Below are 21,819 nucleotides of genomic sequence, written 5' to 3' on the forward strand. Positions count from 1 at the left end.
CATAAAGTATACCAATTCGGATAATTTGGATAAGATTTGTTTCTATCGCAGATTGAAATCTTGGCTGTCGAAAAGTTTCAATCTCGTCCTGGTATAAAATGACAATTCTGAATCTTCTTTCCTATAAAAATTCTTTTTATTGGGTGTGAAGATGCTGCTGTAGTAGTAGTATTTCTTTTTGCTCATACCATGTTTAACTTGAATTAATTGCAATGTCAGGAATTTATTTACTAATTGTTGCGTGAATTGTTTCACATGCATGTGCATAGTCTATTCATATAGCATCAATGGGTGGTTATATAATTTATATAATTAACTTAACTATTTATTTGTTAATGAAACTAAAAATTACTCAACCAGGCCAAACCATAGTCAATATTGACTATATGGCCAAACAGAGTTCATTTTTTTAGAAGTTTCCATGTACACAATAATTGGTGGCGCTATACCGCTCGGAAATCATTTTGACGTTATTGACGTCACTGTCGCTTTGGGTGATACCAAACAAGATGGCCGATTTAGTGGTAAGTACGCATTATTTATTATGAATAACTTAAATATTTAATTACCTAGGAGGAAATACGGATTATTTTGCAAGTGGAATTGTTGAGTAATATTAAGGGATTATATTATTACTCACCACGAGTAGAAGGACGCTAGGCCTACTGCAGTTTTTCGCACGTAATAATACTGGGCATAAAACTTCACGACGGTCACTCACCATCGATCATCACCGTCGCGCAGCGGGTGAATGTTTTTAATTTTGTAAACTCGAGAGTGTGGTGCGAAAGTGCATTAGGACCGAGGCCTGGCCCTCTAGCTAGGCCAGATTGGACTAATATGCTAGGCCTAGTTAGACCTGTCCGAGGACTACCTCCAGGGCCTAGCCTAGTAGCTAGGCTATCTAGGCTAATCTTATATATTACTTTATTAGGCCTACTAGCTACTAGCTAGGCCTACCTAGCTAGGGCCTACTAGGCTAGCTAGGCCTAGTAGATAGCCTACTAATAATAGCCTAGTAATAATAACTAGGGCCTAGGCTAGTCGGAGTATGGTCGAAGCGGCCGCCAACCAAAGCGGCCGCCAGTTTAATATCGTCATTTGTATGGAACGCCATGTGCGCTTTAATCTTTGATTGTCGTTGTCAACGCCATGGCCTATGGCGAGTTGAGTTACAGCTAAATAAATATAAGCCAACTCATGTACTATCAAATCTTTATATTTCTATAATAATTAAGTTTGCCTGCCGATAAATAAATGTATATTTTATTTGTATTTACTATTAACTAATACATATATCGAAATATATTTTGCCGAACCTTTATATCTCGTTTACATACTATTGAATCCTTATACAGTATTGCAATTTACGTATACGGTATTGCCGAATCTTTATATCTCGTTTATATACTATTGAATCCTTATACAGTATTGCAATAATAATAATTTACGTACGGTATTGCCGAATCTTTATATCTCATTTACATACTATCGAATTTTATACAGTATTGCAATAATAATTTACGTACGGTATTGCCGAATATTTATATCTCATTCACATTTAACTATCGAATTTTATACAGTATTGCAATAATAATTTACGTACGGTATTGCCGAATATTTATATCTCATTTACATTTAACTATCGAATTTTATACAGTATTGCATTAATAATTTACGTACGGTATTGCCGAATCTTGATATCTCATTTACAGACTTAATCGAATCTTTATACAGTATTGCATTAAATAATAATTTACGTACGGTATTGCCGAATATTTATATCTTGTTTACATACTATCGAATCTTTATACAGTATTGCAATAATAATTTACGTACGGAATTGCCGAATATTTATATCTCATTTACATACTGTACTATCGAATCTTGGTTTTTATTATTAGTAATAGGGTGTGTTATACATTTAAGTGTTATTCCATTGTAATACATTGTTTGTGTTTTCAATAAAGCAACATGGGACGCGCACCTAATGTGCAGCAGCACTATTGCTGGCCGTCAGTCGCGTTATTAGCAGAAATTCGCGTAATTAATTACCGTATCAAACAGACACTTTCATCTTATTTAAGTATTTAAAACTCATTTTCAATTGATCAATATTTAAATATCTGAAGTAATAAAATAGTGTAGGATATTAAATAAATTGCTGTCATCATGTTATTGTAATTAAATTATGATTGCGAACACTACAATAGTTACTTTATTAATTAATTAATATACAATAACAAATATTTTTAATTATTAATATATTTATATATTTTGATATACTTTATTGATTGGTTTATTTATATATAATTCTTAATAATTGGCTTATTATTATATTATATTAATATACAATATAAACACCACAATGTATTTTATAGACTTTATTAAACATATTATGTATATCATTTAGAACAGTTAAAATAAGTAATCATCGATTCGCCATTTCGTTTAAAAGAACGTACGCGTATCACATTCAATCTGTAAAAAAAAAGAGAATAAATTACATAATAATGTAGATTGTTATTTACGTCCGAGGTAAAGAAAACCTGTCGAAACAATGACGATCAAAGATTACAAAACAACGACAATCAAAGCGCACACGGCGTTCCATACAGATTACCGTTATTGAACTAGCGGCCGCTTTAGTTGGCGGCCGCTTCGACCGTAATCCGGCTAGTCTAGGCCTAGTAACTTTACTATCCTACTACTAGGCCTTGGCATATAGTAGGGCGTAGGTCTAGACTCTAGGCTAGTAGCCTATTAATAATTATGCCCCTAGGCCTAGTATAGATAGGCTACACTACAATCCATGATTTGTAAGTAGCCTATTTTTAGGCCTAGATATTCATTATAGAGAACTTCTCGTCAACCGAGAAATAATGGACTTGCTTTGCTTTGCGAGTTACATTCTCTGCTTATGGTTGACTTTTTAATCTTGAGTTAAGGTAAATAGCACACCTGGTGGATATATTCCTGGTTGATGCATTGTTGCTGCTGGTTACTGGTATATGCTTACGTCGGCGTATGGAACTCAACTCAACTGAAAGGAACTAGTTGCACAAAAAAGCTTAATGTCGACTTTCGAAAAACTGACAGGAACAGAACTGAGTGGAACCAGTGAGCGAGCACTGGAACTGATTGTAACTAGTCATGGTTGCCAAACATGCGCACGACGCGATTTGTAGTTAGTATAGAAACTACTACTACTAGACTAGACTACTGTCTGTAGCTCTAGGCGGATGAACTTTTTCAAATTACTTAATTTTAATTTTTTTTATATATGTAGGCTGTTATGTAATAGCTGATATTGGAGAGAGACTAATGTAGCAATCATGCCACCAAAGAAAGGAAAAAAGGGGAAAGGAAAGAAGAGAGCAACTACTATTGAAAATGTAGTACAAATAAAAGGTTCATTAATTTGTCGCTTTTCTCCTATCAACATACTAGGCCCTACAGTATTTAATTTATCTTGAAATTGAGTATTTTTCTTCAAGAAAGCACTTATTATTATATGCCTCATGGTTTTAAAACCCACCCATATCAGATAAACCATATGGTAATTTTTAATAGTGTACTAACGGTACACTGTTATTTTATTTATGAAAAATAAACTGATTCCTTATCATATTTGAAGACCAAAATGTAGTGATCCAATATTTTTCTTCAAGAAAGCACTTATTGTTAATATGCTTCAAGCTTTAAAACCCACCAATATTAGATAACCCATATTATAGCAATTTTTAATTACAGGTACACTGCTATTTTAATTATGAAAACATAAACTGATTCCTTATCATATTTTTTTTTATTCAATAGAAGACAATTTTCCAGATGAACTTGGAGTGGCTGGTGGAGGTAAACTAGATTTGCACCGTTTTAAGAAATGATAGATGCCTTTTTTCCTAATGGAAATTTTGCCCTGAAGTTATGTAAATGGGGATTCCTGAATGTTAAAGACACTAGACCTGCAATTGTTGATGTTTTGTAAAAATAATGCATATATATATAAACACATCAGTATATATATATTATAACTTTAAAAACATTAAACCAGGTCATTTCTTGTCTTAAATGTGCGTTATAAGGTTAATTATGATAAAAAGAGAAAAACAATGAACCTTGCGTCGAAAGTTCTCTCGTAGACGTTTCTAGGCCTAGCTTAGTTATGTAGGCCTAGCTGGTAAAGAGTGGTAAACGTATGAACATCGTATGCTAGCTATAGGCCTAGCCTATATTAGGTATAAAAAAAATGTAAAGTAGGTTTTGTTTTATTAATTTACAGATGAAAGTGTTGCAGTTCAACTTGGATTAGATGATGAAGGTAAATACATGTAATTTTGTTCTTGTTTGAAATAGGTATGAAGACACTAAATTACCTAAATTTATGGCAATTTTCACCATTCTATGTACTATATATAGTTTATTTAAATTCTTATTTTTATTTGTTTCATCAATTTACAGAATTTACACATAAAATTCCTCAAAGGGAAACAGCTGTGATCCAAGATACTAAATATATTAGTAGGGGTAAATACATTTTTAAGTTTAGTTTGAAGCAATCAATGAATTTTTTTTATTTTTTTTTGTGAAATTAACATGTAATTGTGTCTTGTTTAATAGAGTCTGCAGTTCAGGACTATAAAAGACTATCTCCAGATGCCACACAATTTCCAGCACGTACAATTTCTCAAAAGGAAACATTTTCCGTACGTTCAGAGCCTACCGTGACAGAAGCTGTGATCCAAGAAACTGCCCTCCAAGAAGATACTACAGACTTAGTTAAAGAAGTTGCCATTGAAGATACTGCTTTTCCTGCAAGAAAGTCACCAACAGATTCTGATAAGGTTACTACGGAGCAAACCATTATTGAAATGGGTGATGACAAAGCAAAGGTTGTAAAAGATTCAAAGAAGCGTATCCACTTTTATTCTGGTGGAAATCAACAGGGTGAAGACAATGGTAAGTGATTCTAAACCACTGTCAACACTATCAAACTTTATGTGAAAAACCCTGATGTGCCCATATATAAACAGGATGATGTCATATCACTACCATATATGGGCATATCACTACCATATTTAAGCACATCACTTTTTTGTAGAGAGTTAATTTCAATTTAAACCTTATAAACCAGTACACTGCACATCATGTAAGAGTGACAGCCCCTTTTATAAAATGCTTTAAGCCTATATATAGAGCCCTGTTAAAATTAACACTTAACGTAAGTCCAAACTAGCAGAGTAGTATATGTGCAGTGCAGAAGATTAAATTTTGGTCAGATTTTTAATTCATTTTACTATCTGGGAGTAGTCATAGTGTTTGTTTCCAGATCATTGACAGTATTGCTAATTTTATTTCAGACTTTGCAGAAGCACCAGATGGAATTAATACAGAAGGAATGGACAATGCAGAGGACCCACACATGGAACCAATAGCAGTTGATGGAATGGAGCAGAAGATGGAAACACCAGTAAGAACAGAAACACCATCAAGATCTGGAACACCAATGAGAATGGGGACACCAACAAGGTCTGGGACACCTGTGAGAACAGAAACACCAACAAGGTCTGGAACCCCAATGAGAACCGGGACACCTTTGAGGAAGGGGACACCAGTAGAATATGAAAACAGAGATTTTGATAGTATTGATCCCAAAGACTATGGCTTGGAGTTTGAATCTGATGAAGAGTTTAACTATGGTAAGTTCTTGCAGTCTTCAGAATACATTGTGACACTTGATAACCATGATTACAGTAATTGTGTTTCAGGAGAGTTTGACCACTAAACCTTTTAAGTTGATTGAGATGGTTTACTCTTGACCAGGAATACTGTTTAAATCATCACATTTCAGTGTATGAGAAATAACATGTGTCTTGCAGCCTAATTCCACTAAATTGTACATAGGTGTGAACAATGTATACAAAAATGTTGTTTTTCCTAAGATTCCCTTCATGTTGTATAGCTGCTATCAAATGTCTGTTCACATTGCTCTCTGATAATGTACAAAACACTGATTCTGCTACCTTTCTCTATTCTACTTCTCATAGATTTCACACATTTAAAAATGTCATTATGATTTTTACTAGAACCACCAAACAAGGATCTACCTGACTTAAACCACCTGATGGGCACATTGGATGGAGGAGAATCGGATTTAGAAGCGGAGACAGAACCACTGTCCCTCTTTAAACAACCAGAACACAAACCGAATTACAAGCTCATTGAAGATCTGCGTTTGAGGATGGAGGAAGAAGGTATCGATCCTTACATCAAAGAGTTTGAAGACAATGTACATAATGATGTTCTCATGATTGGCAATATTTCTTTAGAAGAAGTTCAGGTACGTTATTTGATTTGTGTGTTGTTTTGGATTAATAGGGAGTTTTCGCAACCTTACGAATACGATAACGAAAACGGATACATCACACATTTGTGAAACTTTTGAGCTGATCCCCATTTCATATTCGTAAGGCGTATTCGTGTTGACGAATATCACCATCACCACCATATTCGTAACTACAAAACGAGTATAGTTTTTGATCTATTTTGCACATTTTGCATTTGAATCAGGAAGGATTCATGATTATAAAATAATTATACTTTTATTGAAAGTAATTTACTAAAGTAATTTACTAAAATGCCAGGTCAATTTTGATAAATAGCAGTTTTTAAAGTCCTCATTCGCTTTGATGTTATGCTAGGCCTAGGCAGCCAAGCACCAAGCAACACGTACCTGCGATTCGCTCAAATTTACCGCAGTCATATTTTGGACGGTGCCCTCAATATTTCATTGCCATACGAAACAGATTTTTACTGGCTTACAAAAAAGGAATATGTGTGTGTGACGTATCCGTTTTCGTTATCGTATTCGTAAGATTGCGAAAACTCCCTAATGAAATAGTAAAAAACGCCACTTTCTTATAAATGAATGAAATTTATTGAAAAATGTTTTTGTGATTTGGCTCTGGTTGCCTCTTTAATGTCTTAAGCTCTGTCTATACTATCAAACTTTATGTGAAAATGCCATATGCCCATATATGGACATGATGATTTCATATCACTACCATATTTGGGCATATATAGTGTAGACAGAGCTTTAAACCTCAGCAAACAATACCTTTGAATTCTACCACCTGATTTTTTTTGCATAAAAGAGCAGATCTGAGATGCCTCCTCAAATCTCTGCAGATCATCATCTTCACTTGAACTTCTTACAATGATCTTACTTCAATTTTGTTTTTATGATTGTAGGAGGAAGAGAGACGACTACGAGATGAACATATTTTATACCAGCAGCAGGAAGCTTCCGTCGCTAAGAAACGTCAGGAGGAGATTTTATTACGAGAAGAGCACGCTAAGAAACATGTCATGACTGTTATGAAAGACCGAAGAAAGGAATTAGCCCGGAGAGAGGTCAGTAGAAAATTGTTATAATATTTATTCAATATTCATAAACTACCAATGTCAATACATTTGTCTTTCTATGAGATGTTAGAAATGTTTTTTCATCTACAGATTATTCTTTGAAAGTTGTTTGTAGCTTTTCTAGAGGAGCTTATTGTAATTTAAGTTTGGAACAAATGTGCATTGCGTACAAACATTTCTCTTATGCTTGACTGATCTCTCATTCTGCCATTTGTCAACTATAGGAACTTGGGCTTCAGAAAGAAAGACTTCAACATGACCAGTTACATAAAACCTTCAAGAAGGCAGAAAGCCAACTGCAGAGGTCTCTAGCTATACGTAAAGGAGAAGTCAAGGTATTGATTTGAAATCTACCTCTTATTTAACACAATTACTATACCGTAGTGATTGCGTACTAAAAGGTTAAGGGTATATAACCCTGCATTTAACTTTTCCTTGGGTCCGAATAAACCGTTTGTTTAAAAACAAATTTAAAATATAATTTATGCTTAATTTTTGCTCCTAAATAACCATTTAAATCAGTTAGTCATTCATTAACCAAAATGCAATGGGCTCTGGCAGTCAATTAAATGTTACTGCAGTGTAGTTACTCAAGGTCAGAAACTATCAATCAAATAACTTATTTGCATTGCAGCTAAAAGTTGCACAGCATAACCTATTAAATGGTGTTCTAAACACCGATTCGATTAGGTGTTTGAACCGGTTACTGAAAATGTGTCTTGTTTCTGCTGCCAATTTATTCACACAATTAATAACCAGTTATTTTTTCGCTGCAGTGACAGGACCCTAAACACAGAAAGAATTTCTTTAAAATAGCCGACTTGATGTTGACAATTCATTCTCTTTGTAAACTGTATATCTATAGATTATATTATTGTATAATAGAGATTGCCATTTTTAAACATTAAAGCCTGTTTTCCTGTCGACGTTAGTCGACGCTATCGTTAACAATAATCGGCGATCTTCTACGTAAACATTGAAATGTTAACGATTTACAGGAAAAGGTACTCGCTATCCTTATCATTTCAACTTGATTGTTTTCAAACGATCGTCGTTGAACTGTTAACGATCAACGACGATAGCGTCGAATAACGTCGACTGAAAAACATGCTTAAAGACCAATTTACACGAGTGGTAACGGTAAGCGGAAAATCGCATAGCTTGTCCCACATAGAATTTGTATCGATCCTGAGTGGAAACTGTCCATTCCACGTTGTGTAAATGATCATAAGGAATAAGATAGATTCTATATTTTTATTACTGTTACCACTTGTCTGTGTAAATTGGCCTTTATAGTCCATGAGGCAAAACTCTCCCTTAGCAAAAATGGTCCACAGGCCTGTCAGCCCATAAAACACACAATTGTAATTTGATTATATTAACTGCCCATCAAATACAACCCAAGGGTACTATTAGGTCATTTACAACAAGGTCACCTGGACAGCTCATGAAAATTCCTACATGGTTTTCAGCAATTTCTGTAGTGGCCTCCCATGTGTGTCAAGATAAACAATCAGAACTGGTAAATTGTTTAAAACAGACCAAGATTTATTACCCGGATTTTTTCAAAAACCCGGGTGAAATGGACTGATTCTGCTAAGGGAGAGAAATGCCTAATGCTATTTTTTAAAAGCTTTTTCATGCCCCCACACTTCAAATGATAAGTTAGTCAACAATAATTTGCTTTGCATCAATCAACAAAAAGGTTATTTTAAAATTAACAATTTATTTTTATCACTAGACAATGTATGGTGATCTGATGATATCAGACGGTCAGTATGGCGGGTCAAAGGGTCGCAGATGGAAAGTTGACTGGACAAAGACTCCACAACCAGTGCAGGTTAAACTCAAGTGCCTCCGGGGAGTCAAAGACAAGCTTCCAGGTATGCAGTTGTTTTTATGTGGCCAGACAACGTCTCATTGCATGTTTAGACAAACACGTTAATATGATTTATTTTTTACATTTGATAATCACCATTAATAACAATTAACATAACTTTTAAAATTGTTAATGGAACATAAAGAAACTATTTTAAGGTAAATGATTCAAGATTATTTATATTATTTTTATAGTGAATAAACATTAGTATTGTATTTAGGTTTTCCAAGAAGAAAATAAACTAGACATGAAACTCGTCACTTTGACGAGTTAGTTATCCGCACAACGACAAACGCCACGTGCACGTCATACGTTGGAATATTGCACACAGATAAAGATTATGGCATTATGACAACAATTGAAGAATATGATATGCTGTTAGTGCTGAATTCTGTCAATTTTGTGTCATATAGTATATACATGCAAACAGTATAATCTGTATACATATTACATACAGTGTAGGATAGGTGATATTACGGGACCCGCCATTTATTCCAATTTTTAACATGGCGACGGTATCAAAATGAAACACTTAAATATCAATTTCAGAAGGAAATTATCTCAGGAACAACATATTAACGTGTAGAAGAAATTTGAATACGTAAAATATAGATGCGCACCCTTTTAAATGTGATGAACTATTACGCAAAATATGAAAATACGCCTTTTTTTATTCAACTGGCCATATGATGACGTCACAACATCCGATTGGCAAAATGTTTACATGAATTCGTATCTACAATCCAATAGCTTCCAGAAAACGTTTTAGACGTGATTATCACATTTTCTTCTTACGAGCTATTACAGATTAAAATTTACTGTAAAGATGAAATTAATGACCCACGTAATTAAAATTTTTAGGCATGATGACGTTATAAAAATTAAAATATTTTTATCTCATGCTAAAGAAAGTTGATTGACCTAGACAATATATAAATATAGGAGAAAAAGGAATACAGATAAGCGTGATGCGCTCCATTGAATGTGATGAGCAATAACGAAAGAGACAAAAATCCTATATTTTACATTCGTGTGGCCATACGATTACGTCACAATGTTTTTTTAGCCTTATCGATGCATGATCCGATATCTACAACTCATCAGCTTCTAGATTTTGTAATAAAAATAAACGGTTCACGGTTTACTTTAGAAACTATGACTGTTTAAAAAAAGACATTATTTTGATGATTTTTTAAGCTTTTTCATAAAAAACGCGCAGAAATTGTCTAATTCAACGTGTTCGTATGGCGTTATTTAAACTGGAAAAGGTCTAAATTGTTTTCAAAATTACTAGGAAAGGCTTGAAAAATATAATTCAAGAGAAAAAAATATGTTTTTAACGCTACGTGCGCACCGCGCGCGTAAAAAATTGCGCGCCCGTGGGAATTTTTGACATGCTCAAAATGACATGAAATGCGTAAAAAGTTGATTAGAAATTAATTTTGCGCATTTTGAAATTTTAAATGCGCGTGCGCACGTAACTTCTTGTGAAACATGCCATTTTTAATCCGTAGAAAGTTTGCCCCTGATAATGACTTAAATTTTGTCCAAGTGTCAATACTAAATGACTTTTGGTTTTTAATCTATGTTCAATCATTGAAATTCATTCATAAAAGTCACGTTGCGCAACTATGACGTCATTCAAAAATAGGAGGTGCACAACTTCACGTAAATGCCCATATGCTGTCAAAAGTTATGAAATATTATGTTTACACATTTTAGAAAAACGCGACTCACAAAAAGGAAGGATGGAAAGAAGCATAATACAGAAAAATTAGATTTGAACTCGTCACTTTGACGAGTTCGGGTTATCCGCGCAAACGCAACATGCACATACTTACTATATGAACCTCGACAATTATTATGCCATCCTATGACATGAAATAAATATGTTTACAGTGCTGAGTTGTACCTATTATGTAGCATACACCATATTACAGTATTTTACAGAATAAACTGTATATGTTATACAGTGTAGCATAGACACAATTACGAGACCCATCTTTTAAATCCAATTATTAACACGATGACATCATCAAATTGACATATAAAGATAACAATTTTAGAAGATAATTATCTAAATAATTACATTAAAACAAATTTGAAGAATTTTGGGAAAGTAAAAGTGAGATGCGCTCTCGTTTAAACGCAATGAACTTTTACGCAAGAGATGAAAATATGACTTTTTGAATTCAACTTGCCATATGATGACGTCACAACATCTGATTGGCAAAATATTCACATCAATTCGTATCTACAATCCAATAGCTTCCAGAAAACGTTTTAATCATGATTATCACTTTTTAATCTGACGAGCTATAACAGATTGAAATTTACTGTAAAGATGAAAATAAGTGACCCAAGTTATTTACGTTTTTAGACATGATGACGTCATAAAAATTAAAATATTTTTAATTCATGCGAAAGATAGTTGATTGACGTAGACAATATTACAATTTCGGGGAAAATGGAATACGTATAAGCGAGATGCGCTTCGTTGAATGTGATGAGCAATAACGAAAGGGGTAAAAAATCCTATATTTTACATTCGTGTGGCCATACGATGACGTCATAACATCTGAGTGGTAAAGGTTCTGCATGAATTCATATCTACAACATATCTGCTTACATATTAAATTTTAAAAATTGGGGGTCGTGGATGATCCTGAGGAGCTATAATAGATTAAAAAAAGGCTTAATTTTGACAATATGTTGTCACTTTTGCAACTAAAACGCGCGCAAATGGTGTAAATCAACGTGTTCGTATGACGTCATTTTAATTTGAAATGATGTAAATCTTTTTTTAAATGACTAAGAAAGGCTGTAAAATCATAATTCAAGAAAAAAACACATGATTTTCATGCTCCGTGCGCACCTTACGCGTAAATTGTTTCGCGCGCGTGGGAATTTTTGACATGCTCAAAATGTCATGATCAGCATAGAAAGTTGATTGGAAATTAATTTTGCGCATTTTTTAATTTTAAATGCGCATGCGCGCGTAACTTCTTGTGAAACATGTCATTTTTAAACCATAGAAAGTTTGCCCTTGATATGACTTAAATTTTCACTAAGTGTCAAAACAAAATGACTTTTGGTTTATAATCTATGATCAATCATTGAAATTCATAAAATCGTGCGTAACTTACGCTGCGCGACTCTAACGTCATATAACGAAGTTTCTTGCACATCTACAGCTACAGGTCAATCTTTTGACAAAGTTATACAAAGTTATGTTCACAAGCAATATGGGATATGCGACGCACAAAAATCCGGGAAAGAAAGAAGAATAACAAAGAAGAAGATGATGAAAAAAAAGATATTTACAATCACAAGGGTTATCCCCAACTTAAAGTTGCGGATAACCAAAAATATTGATCTCATACAATAACAAGGAGTTATCCGCTCTACCAAGCGGATAACTAAAAAAAAGTTTTGTTTTAAAGTTGTTAGGCTACAACCATTTGTAATGAGTTTTTATGAAATCTTTTCAGTTTTTACACTATTAGATATTATTTTTTTCGTTTTTAGGTGGTCGATATGTTCTTATGACTTCTATGTACAACAGACTGGGAGGACACGTCCAGCGATGGTCAAACCTACGAGGTCAGGAATGGGGTGGTGCTACACTGCCCCTACATCATGGCGGACACTTTTCTGATGTAGAAATGACGGTACATTTTAACATTCCTCCTTTTCTCTTATATCATGATTTTACTGTTGTGTGTCGGTGAACAATTATACTATATATTTTTTGCTTACAACAATAATATTATCTATCCGATATCTTGTCATTTATATTCTTCTAAGTGCAAAGCTAATGCTGAGCACAAATGATAAATTGGCCAGTTTGTACATTAAACAAATACAAAGTCGGGTATCTGCATTATATTACATGACATGTCAATTTATTAATGATTTTAAATTCTTCCCCTGTTCTCTGAATTGACTAATTTTTATTTATTTTTCCTTAAAGATGTATTGTCCCTTGAAACACAAAAAATGAAAAAAAAAAATTCTAAATTTAAATTGGCCATATCAAAGTAATATTAAAGCTATTCACTTTAAGTCGAAAATTCGAGCCAAAAACAACAGTTTACGTAATTAACAGGTAAATTAATTAGATTACATTTCGTCTGAGAAATCGTCGCAAGCGAAAGTAAACAAAGATTTCAAACCATGAGTATGCATTATGCATGATGCTAATTAGGATTGTTTACAACTCATCACGGTTGAGAAGGTGTTTTCACACAGATCGCGAGGAAGTTTTATGATTATGCATACAGAGTAGCCAAACAAGCGCATTGCATTATGGGATATGTTTTGATTGAAAACTTTGACTGGAAGTCAAAGTTATTTTTTGAACAAAAAAACATCTGTATTTCGGTTAAATTATATTTTTTTTGACTAATTTTTGGTGAAAGTTAATAACTATTATGATACTTCAAAATGACCCACTTTTTTTCGAAATAAAAAAAAAAAAAATTGTTGGAATTAGTCAAAGGGACAATACAGCTTTAACATCTGTTTATTATTATTTATTTATTATTTATTTATTTATTTATTGATTGCTATTAGAGCCTTAAACATAATGTAGACACTTTTTTGTAATGTTATTGTTTTTGAGGTCGTGTTGTGTCCGTTGGATATTGTGCTCCGCCAACAGAGCAAACAGAATTTCTATGTTTTTTCTTAAAGACCCCTTCCCTGCAATTTTGGACGTTTTTTGGAAAATAATACATATATATCACTTTAAAAACATTAAACCATGTCATTCCTTGTCTTAAATGTACGTTTTATGGTAAATTATGATAAAAAGTGAGAAACAATGCACTACCTAAGTACCTCGCGGCGATCGACCTCTCGTGGACGGTCTTAGGCCTAGCCTGGCTAGGCTTGGTTTTGTAGGCCTAGCTGGTAAACATCGGTAACGTGCGAACATCGTACGCTAGCTATATACCTAGCCTGACGTTGTATAGTTGCTGCATTAATTGTCTTTCTATTTTTGCCAGACTCCGTTGATACAAATTGGGGAAAACCCGGTATTTTCGCTGAAAAGTTAGGAGTCTTCCATTTGTTTTGGCCTCACGATCGATCGAAAAGTGGGCGAATTACAGGTGAAAAACAAAAATATCAATCCGCGCGCAATGCATTTTGGGATTTATAGCGGGCCGCTATAATTATTAAAATCGACTTATTTTTCACATTTTTAACCGTTTAAAGACGAAAAAAGTTATCGCAATAGGACCATATAGTATTATTTTTACATTAAATATAGTTTGTGATCTTAAATTACATCTAAAAAACGTAGGGAATGGGGCTTTAAAACAAATGATAATAAATGATACTTGACTTGACTTATTTAGATTGATCAAAGTGTATTCACCGTGTGCCCATCAAAACCAGATATCCGTCCAGGAATGGTGTTTATGTTTGAACTGTTTCTCCTGAGGGGATCTCTCCTGCCTGTTGACAAAGTAGTTGCTTGGGGTGTCTTCCCTATTTGTGATGCTCAGTTCAACATTGTGGAAGGAAGGTAAGGTTCTGATTAGAGAAATATTTTTGTGAAATCAAATTTAAAAGTTTATATTTATACTGTTATAATTAAAATAAAGAACTTGCATAATCTGTAATTGTGTGTGCTAATATATACTGTACTAGCATTCTCATTCAATGGACATGCACTATAGTATCTGATTAGTAAATTCATGTTGACCTTTCTACGATCTGATTGTGAAATTGGTCTCGCAAATAATTGCTGCTTTTATTTTGCCAAATAGTTAAAGGAAAATTTAATGGGGCTCCATCTTAAAAAGGCATAGGTTTTTAGCACACATACATGTCATTTAGGAGGGGATAACATAACTATTGTAATATAGTTGAGTTGTAATCATGTAATATGCAAATTGCATAAACAAATTTAAATATTTAATATTTCATCTGGATTTCAGGTACAAAGCTCCAATGTTGCGTGGTGAGATGGACACACAGGTTGAACGTCATGAAACCATTGAGAAGCTGGTTGCATCAGATCTTGACCATTGGCTTTGTAATATCTACTTTGATATTGTCAAGCTACCAAGGTATATACAGTTTAAATCTACATTATACAAAGCAAATTTGTTGAGATTATTTTACATATTTAAAATAGATGATCTATAATGTCATATTATTCAATGTACATTTAAATGCAAATTATGTCTAGCTGCTACAAGAACTATTTATAATAGCAAAAAATAAAAGTCTGTTTTTCAAAGCCTACTATTATTCCTTTCCATGCTTCAATTAAAACGGAGGAGTAGCTTGACCTTGTTTTGGCTGATATTTGACGTATATGTAAAAAGGTCACTCTGGGCAACTATGTATTAGGAGGAAGTATCTGGTTGTTGAGTGTTGTTTTACGCTACTTTGATTAGTGTAGTGGAAAAGCTAACATGTACTTTTTCTTGCTTATTATTCAGATATCTAGCAGGGCAGAAAGAGTACGAGATTGAGCTTCAGTTTACTTCTGAGATGCTAGCTCACCCTGACCGTGTGAAGACAGCAGAGGAAGCAGTGGATGGCGAGGAACCTATATCAGGATCTGCAGTAGAGATGGCATCAGAAGCAGGTAAGAATGCGCATGATTGATATATTTCTTTAAATATTTTTTTCATTTCAGTTTTTTGCTTTTTTACCATAGATGCATTTTTTGCAGGCTTTTATTTATTTCTTTATTTATTTTATTCACACCATCCAAAAAAAAGCAACCCACCAATTCATGGTTTCTAAATCAAGTCTCTCATGAGGCTTGGGTAGTGGCACTCTATTGTCTGATGTGATTTTTCACTTTTAATTAGGTAGTGCAAACTTAAAGGATTCAACTGCTGACAGTGTAGAGCTAGCCACAGAGGCTGCTGAAGATTTGCCCAGCACCAGCTCAACAGCTTCGCCTAAAGCTAAACATGAGTTAAGCTCCAGTATTGAGACAATGAGCTTCAAGGACTCCAGTGACTCAATTGACAAATCTGGAAAGGTATGGACCAATTGTCAATACACCTGTTTATTTTTATTCTTTAAGGTTCTACAGTAACCAGATATCTTTAGTAATTGTTTTCTCTCGGTCATCTCATCAATGCCTTTTGGGCTGTAGTCAAAAATTTCTATTTTTCCACAATATCTGGTTTTTCTGATTTTAATTGCAATAGTATTAATGGAATCTTTTGAAGAAAATGTTTTTAGGTAGTCCGGTTTGACTGAGTTTATGGTATACAACTCAGTTGACACTATATGTGTATATAAAAGTGGAATCTGTATTTATTCTCTTTGCTCATTTAGTTTGATGACGATACCGCAAGTCTTCGGTACCGTGGAATGAAGAGAGATGCCCCTCCCACAACTGTGATAGGTTCCCGAAAGTTAATGGACAAAATGGGCAAGCAATATTCTAGTGACTCTGAATCAGATGATGATGATGTGGTAAAGAAACGAATTGATGGCTTTACACAAGTTAGAGGTGAACCAGGACTGTATTACAAGGTAGGATGTGTACAATATTTTTACCAAAATTTACTATTTTTAATAGATCTGTGTGTCAATCAATATCAATCTAATCCACTGGACTTTCTTGTTTAGTAAACATCAACATTTCATGACCTATCCAGTGGATTAGATTGATATCTTTCTAGACCTAATACTACCTGGATGAATAAGAATATTCATATCCAGTAACACACTTTTCTTTCCATTCAATTAGAAACACTCACATCCACCTGCTACAGAGTACATGAACAAACTGTATACAATGCTACCAAAGACCGCCCTCTTGAATCCGGCAAAACGCAAGAAGAAACTGACATACCTGGAACAACTTGAAACTCACTCATTTGGTGTTCAGTAAGAACATTTATTTTTTTTTAATATTTCAACAATAAACCAACTTCTATTTCTTGTATTTGTATTCCCTTTTAGCCTTTTTTTTGCTAATAAACAAATTGTAATTTTTTTTTATCAACAGACGACCCTTTTCAACAAAAGGTCACATCCACCACAAGAGCCAAGAGAAGGTTCAGTATGTGTTCCGTCAGTTGCTCTCAGAGCTTGGTCTGTCACAGTGGCGGTCCCGAGACTTCTGGGTTCTTCTGCTCATGTTCTGTCTCATATACTTTCTCAGAGTGTACCTGCATTATATTGGGCAGTTTGCGTTCCTGCATATCATTAACATACCTATTAACAGGTTAGTGAAATAAATTATATTATTTTTATAATATCTTGTTTACCAAGTTCTATCAAAGCCACATTCAAGACTAAATTAAAAACTATATTCCTGACTTTATTCTTATATCAAAATCAATACAATGCAATACTAAAACACTTACCATATGAATTTTTTTATGGCTGATGTTTGTTTATTTTTTTTAATCTGGCAACCATGATTAATAAGAATAAGATATCAGTTTTTACACAAGAAAAGATCATCTTAAGATAAGAAAGAAGAAAGGAAAATGAATTGGAATCAAATTGAATGCATATCTGGTTCAGGGCTTTTTGCTTTTCAATCAATTTCCAAGAATCCTAAGTACAAATAGAACGCAATTCAAGGTCTGGAAAAAATGTATGATAACATGATGTTGTTTCCACTAGGTTTGACTATGTTGCCTACACCATCTACCTTAACTATCAGAGCAGCCTTCTCTACACGCAGGAAGAGATAGCGGTTGTTCTCATAGGACCTTTCACCAACATCCTAGCGTTTGTTTTACTGCTCCTCTTTTGTTGGGGGTTCCAGAAGATTTTAGGCACATTTCCTGGACTGTTTTCTAAGTTTGTGCTAGTCTTTGGAATCCAGGCTGCAATTTTGGATGTCGTTTTTATTGCCATAGTCGATGCTGCTCTTCAGGTAAATTGATTTAACAGATGACTTTAAGATAAGGTGAATTGAATAGATGACAGGCCTGGCAATTGGTACTTGATAATGATATGGACATTTGCACAACTCCTTTATGGGTCAAACATACAAGACTTTATAAATCTCATCGAAGACGTTAAAATTATGGGAGAAAAAACCTCTGCCTGATAGGTGTAATAAATTACAATTCCTTATACACGTAATAGGAGTTTGTGACAATGGAAACTGCAATTCAATGACCAATTTATTTAGCTTCTAATTGAACTAATGTTTTATAGTGTTTGATTATATTGCAGACATAGTGTTGCCCTGAAAAAATTATAGACCATTTTAATGTCACTTAATAACACTTAAAACAACAAATTGGACTATTCAATGTTTAATTTTATGTTTTGGTGGACAATACATTTTTAATGCTTTTTTTTCAGCGTTACAACTATATTGGTGGTGACGAACCTGTAGCAGATATGGCAAAGCTCTACTGGCATTTTGACCGGACACAGGGCAGTGGTACGATGGGGATAATAATTACAGTCATCCTTTACTTATTTGTAATCTTCTTGGCCTGTGTAATCTTTTACATGTACTTTTTGAGGTAAGCATCTTGCGATTTCTTTATTCCAGGGTTCATTTATCCTAGGGTTCATTTCTTGCAACGTTATCATGTCTCTACTCAAAAGTGTATGGTGATTATAATTTGTAACCATAGCCATACAATTATCGACACACAACCATACAGTAGTTTTGGTGGTAGAACAAGTCTTCTTGTATTAGGACTTAAAATCTGAGGTTGAGTGTACACCTTGTACCGCTTGTGTGCACTTTAAAGAACCCAATACTCCAATCTTTTAGGGTAAAGGATCCATCTGAGCCCCTATTGCTATGGAGAGATGAATGGGCTGAATTGGACAACACCTTACTTCTCTCCTAAGGTTTCCTTTGTGTCGTTCAGATGCCGCCAAACAGCGATCTTTTGCTTGTCGAAAAGTTCACCCTAGATGTACACATGTTTTCACCCACATTAATATTCAATCAGTTAATTTTGTATTTTGAAAGTTATTTATGTTCCTCTGGATGATTTTATTTTCGTTTTTAATTTACATGTTCACAGACTCCATAATAATGGCCGCATGTTGGATGTGTACCATCGCCTCCATGCTAACAACGATGACTTCTTTGTGCCCTATGACCTCGAATTGAGTAACCAGGAATTGGCGTACATTTGCAAGAAGGCTGAGCAGTGGCGGGGTGAAGAGGGAGAAAGACGCAAGACTGCTGTTTATGACTATATCTGGGAGGAGGAGCAAGTTAGTGTTGTTTATTGTGCATTAGTATACAACATTTGTCACTTAGTGGGGAACACAAATGCATTACTTTTTGTAGAATAAATGATTGAACAACATTATTTATTTGCTCATTTAGCTAGTTAAAAAAAATGTTACAGATAACAAAAGGTATGCTAGTTGATAAAAAAGTGAATTTTCTAGCGCTGCTCCAATTTCAATTATCAAACAAAAACTTATTTTAACCCACTTTGATCTGTTATTATTTGGATTATTAAAGATGCACAAACTATGTGTAAAAGTATATGTTTAGTGCACCTGCCAAATATAGCATATTTACTCCTCTGTACTGTAAAATCTTAAAATATTTCTACCCCTGAAATTTCAGAATGAGGAGAATATGTGGGGGGAGAGGGACAACGAAACAAATCGGAAACCTTTTAAGGAAATCACCACACATATCTCTATCCATTCACTGCATCTGGATGGTTTGAGGGAGCTCTTTCGTCACTTCTTGCGTCTGCCAGATGGCGCTATTGTTGAGGTAAGAAAATATGTATAACCTATTGATCATTCATCTATTAAACTTAACTATATTAAACTCTTTACAATATAAAATAAACTATATAAATACATTTAAAGGAACTAATATTGGAAGACTCTTTTAATAAATTATATAAATGTGCGCAAAATAACTAAAAGAGTGGCAGAAGTACTCCAATTTTACTTTAGGTACTTGTCAGTCCACTCTTGAAGCATACTGCTAGGTAGGTAGCATAATTTTCATGAGAAGCACCAGTAGTTTCTGTTTAGCACTGCTGAAACTTTACTGCTCCCACTCTACATCTCTTGCTTAGAAAAGAATGACCCTTGACTTGTACTAATTTCTGTTGGTTATTTTTAGGTTTTTGGTGAAATGGGAGTGGTTGGCATGGACAAAGATATGAAGACCGCCCTCATGAGGGGAACACAGGGTATAACCCAACTGATGGGATCAACAACCAGTCTCAAAATGCCAACAAGACCAAAGACAGTTGGCAGACTTGGTTCACAAGACCTTGAAAATTTACCACCCATGACAGCTACAGGCCAACGACCTACAAGTGGTAGAAATCCTCTGGAGAAAACGCGCCCTCTAAGTGGTGTACGTCCCAGGAGTGGCACTCGTCCAATGAGCTCTACACGGCCATTAAGTGCAACACGCCCACTAAGTGCAACACGCCCACTAAGTGCAACACGCCCACTAAGTGCAACACGCCCCATGACAGGTTCTCGGCCAACCAGCAGCAATCGACCTAAAAGTGGCAATCGTCCAACTAGTGGTAGCCAGCCAGCTGGATTAGTTGATAGACCAGCGTCTGCCAAACCTGAAGAAATCACATCTGCTGTATAAGAAAACGATTACTTTGCAGAGCAATTACATTGAGAATGTATAATTGTGTAATTAATCATTTTTAGACAGTTTAAATTATTGCTTTTAATTATATTTGTATTGATTTAAATAATAATGGAACATACACTGATGGTAAATTACACTTCTTTTTAAAAATATTTGTACATTTCTTAGTTTTATGTACTGTAGTGTTGATTACTACAATCAAATTACATTTTCTTTAAAAATACATAGTATATTAAAGCGGAGGCAATATTAATATTGTTTATTTTTAGAATTAAATAGATATTTAAAAACACTAAGATTAAGTACTTATATTTTAATATATTGACAAGAACCTTCAGGTTTACTATACGGTTTTAAAAAAGATATTTTTGAGATAAATTTTTACTTTAATTTTAATTGATAGTAAAATGGTTGTTGAAACAAACTTCATTAATATTTTAGTAGCTTAGAATGTTTGCTGTATAATTAGTGTTTTGGTAGAACAGCACTAAAAAAGGTTTTGGCAATATTTTAAGTACTTTTAAAGCACGCTTGAAACAATTTGCAAAATAAAAATAATAATATTTTTATACAATTTAAAAATTTAGGATAATAAGTGAAAACAAAATTGTTTATTTTTAATATATCATTTATGGAAATGACTAATCACGTTTACATTGTTTTAAATTTAAAATTTCAATAATTAATAACAAATTTAGAGTTTGATAATGTGCGGTGACTTTATTTGGCTCAAATTGTAAATAATTTGCAAAGTTTCTTAATGTGAAATAATTTATTCGTACTTATTTCTTGTCTGTAAAGACAACATTTTGTACATTTTTTTGTTTGGGTGCCAATAAAGGGTGGATGGAAAGATAGGTATTTATTTAATATGTGAGGGTCCCTAATGATCAGCTTTAGTTGAATGGACCACCCTCGTAAAATATTGTATAAATAAACACTTCAC

The 21,819-nt window shown here is 34.0% G+C and overlaps 1 protein-coding gene across 2 annotated transcripts; it reads left to right on the forward strand.

The window, feature by feature from the left end:
• The first annotated feature begins 502 nt into the window (after positions 1-502).
• On the forward strand, positions 503-21,433 carry LOC140040011 (uncharacterized). 2 transcript variants are annotated; one of them, XM_072086047.1, is made up of 24 exons: positions 503-524; positions 3,290-3,411; positions 3,820-3,858; positions 4,286-4,324; positions 4,465-4,530; positions 4,624-4,962; positions 5,364-5,702; positions 6,090-6,343; positions 7,255-7,416; positions 7,653-7,763; positions 9,170-9,311; positions 12,836-12,978; positions 14,671-14,840; positions 15,256-15,387; positions 15,766-15,914; positions 16,144-16,319; positions 16,622-16,822; positions 17,040-17,179; positions 17,301-17,519; positions 17,927-18,182; positions 18,620-18,786; positions 19,303-19,498; positions 19,863-20,018; positions 20,379-21,433. In XM_072086047.1, the coding sequence occupies exons 2-24, from the start codon at positions 3,336-3,338 to the stop codon at positions 20,865-20,867; spliced, it is 4,161 nt and encodes a 1,386-aa protein (XP_071942148.1). In that variant the 5' UTR covers positions 503-524; positions 3,290-3,335; the 3' UTR covers positions 20,868-21,433. The 2 variants fall into 2 exon arrangements, with proteins under 2 accessions (XP_071942148.1, XP_071942976.1); XM_072086875.1 differs by lacking the exon at positions 503-524 and adding an exon at positions 540-747.
• Positions 21,434-21,819: the final 386 nt, after the last annotated feature.

This window comes from Antedon mediterranea, chromosome 1, assembly GCF_964355755.1.
Source record: "Antedon mediterranea chromosome 1, ecAntMedi1.1, whole genome shotgun sequence".
NCBI classification, from domain to species: domain Eukaryota; kingdom Metazoa; phylum Echinodermata; class Crinoidea; order Comatulida; family Antedonidae; genus Antedon; species Antedon mediterranea.

Excerpts from the sequence above, each read along its gene's own strand:
- LOC140040011 (XM_072086047.1), top strand. The coding sequence starts at position 3,336 with ATGCCACCAAAGAAAGGAAAAAAGGGGAAAGGAAAGAAGAGAGCAACT. Across the intron at positions 12,979-14,670 it reads TTTCTGATGTAGAAATGACG|ATTGATCAAAGTGTATTCAC; the intron begins GTACATTTTAAC and ends TGACTTATTTAG. Across the intron at positions 18,183-18,619 it reads TAGTCGATGCTGCTCTTCAG|CGTTACAACTATATTGGTGG; the intron begins GTAAATTGATTT and ends CTTTTTTTTCAG.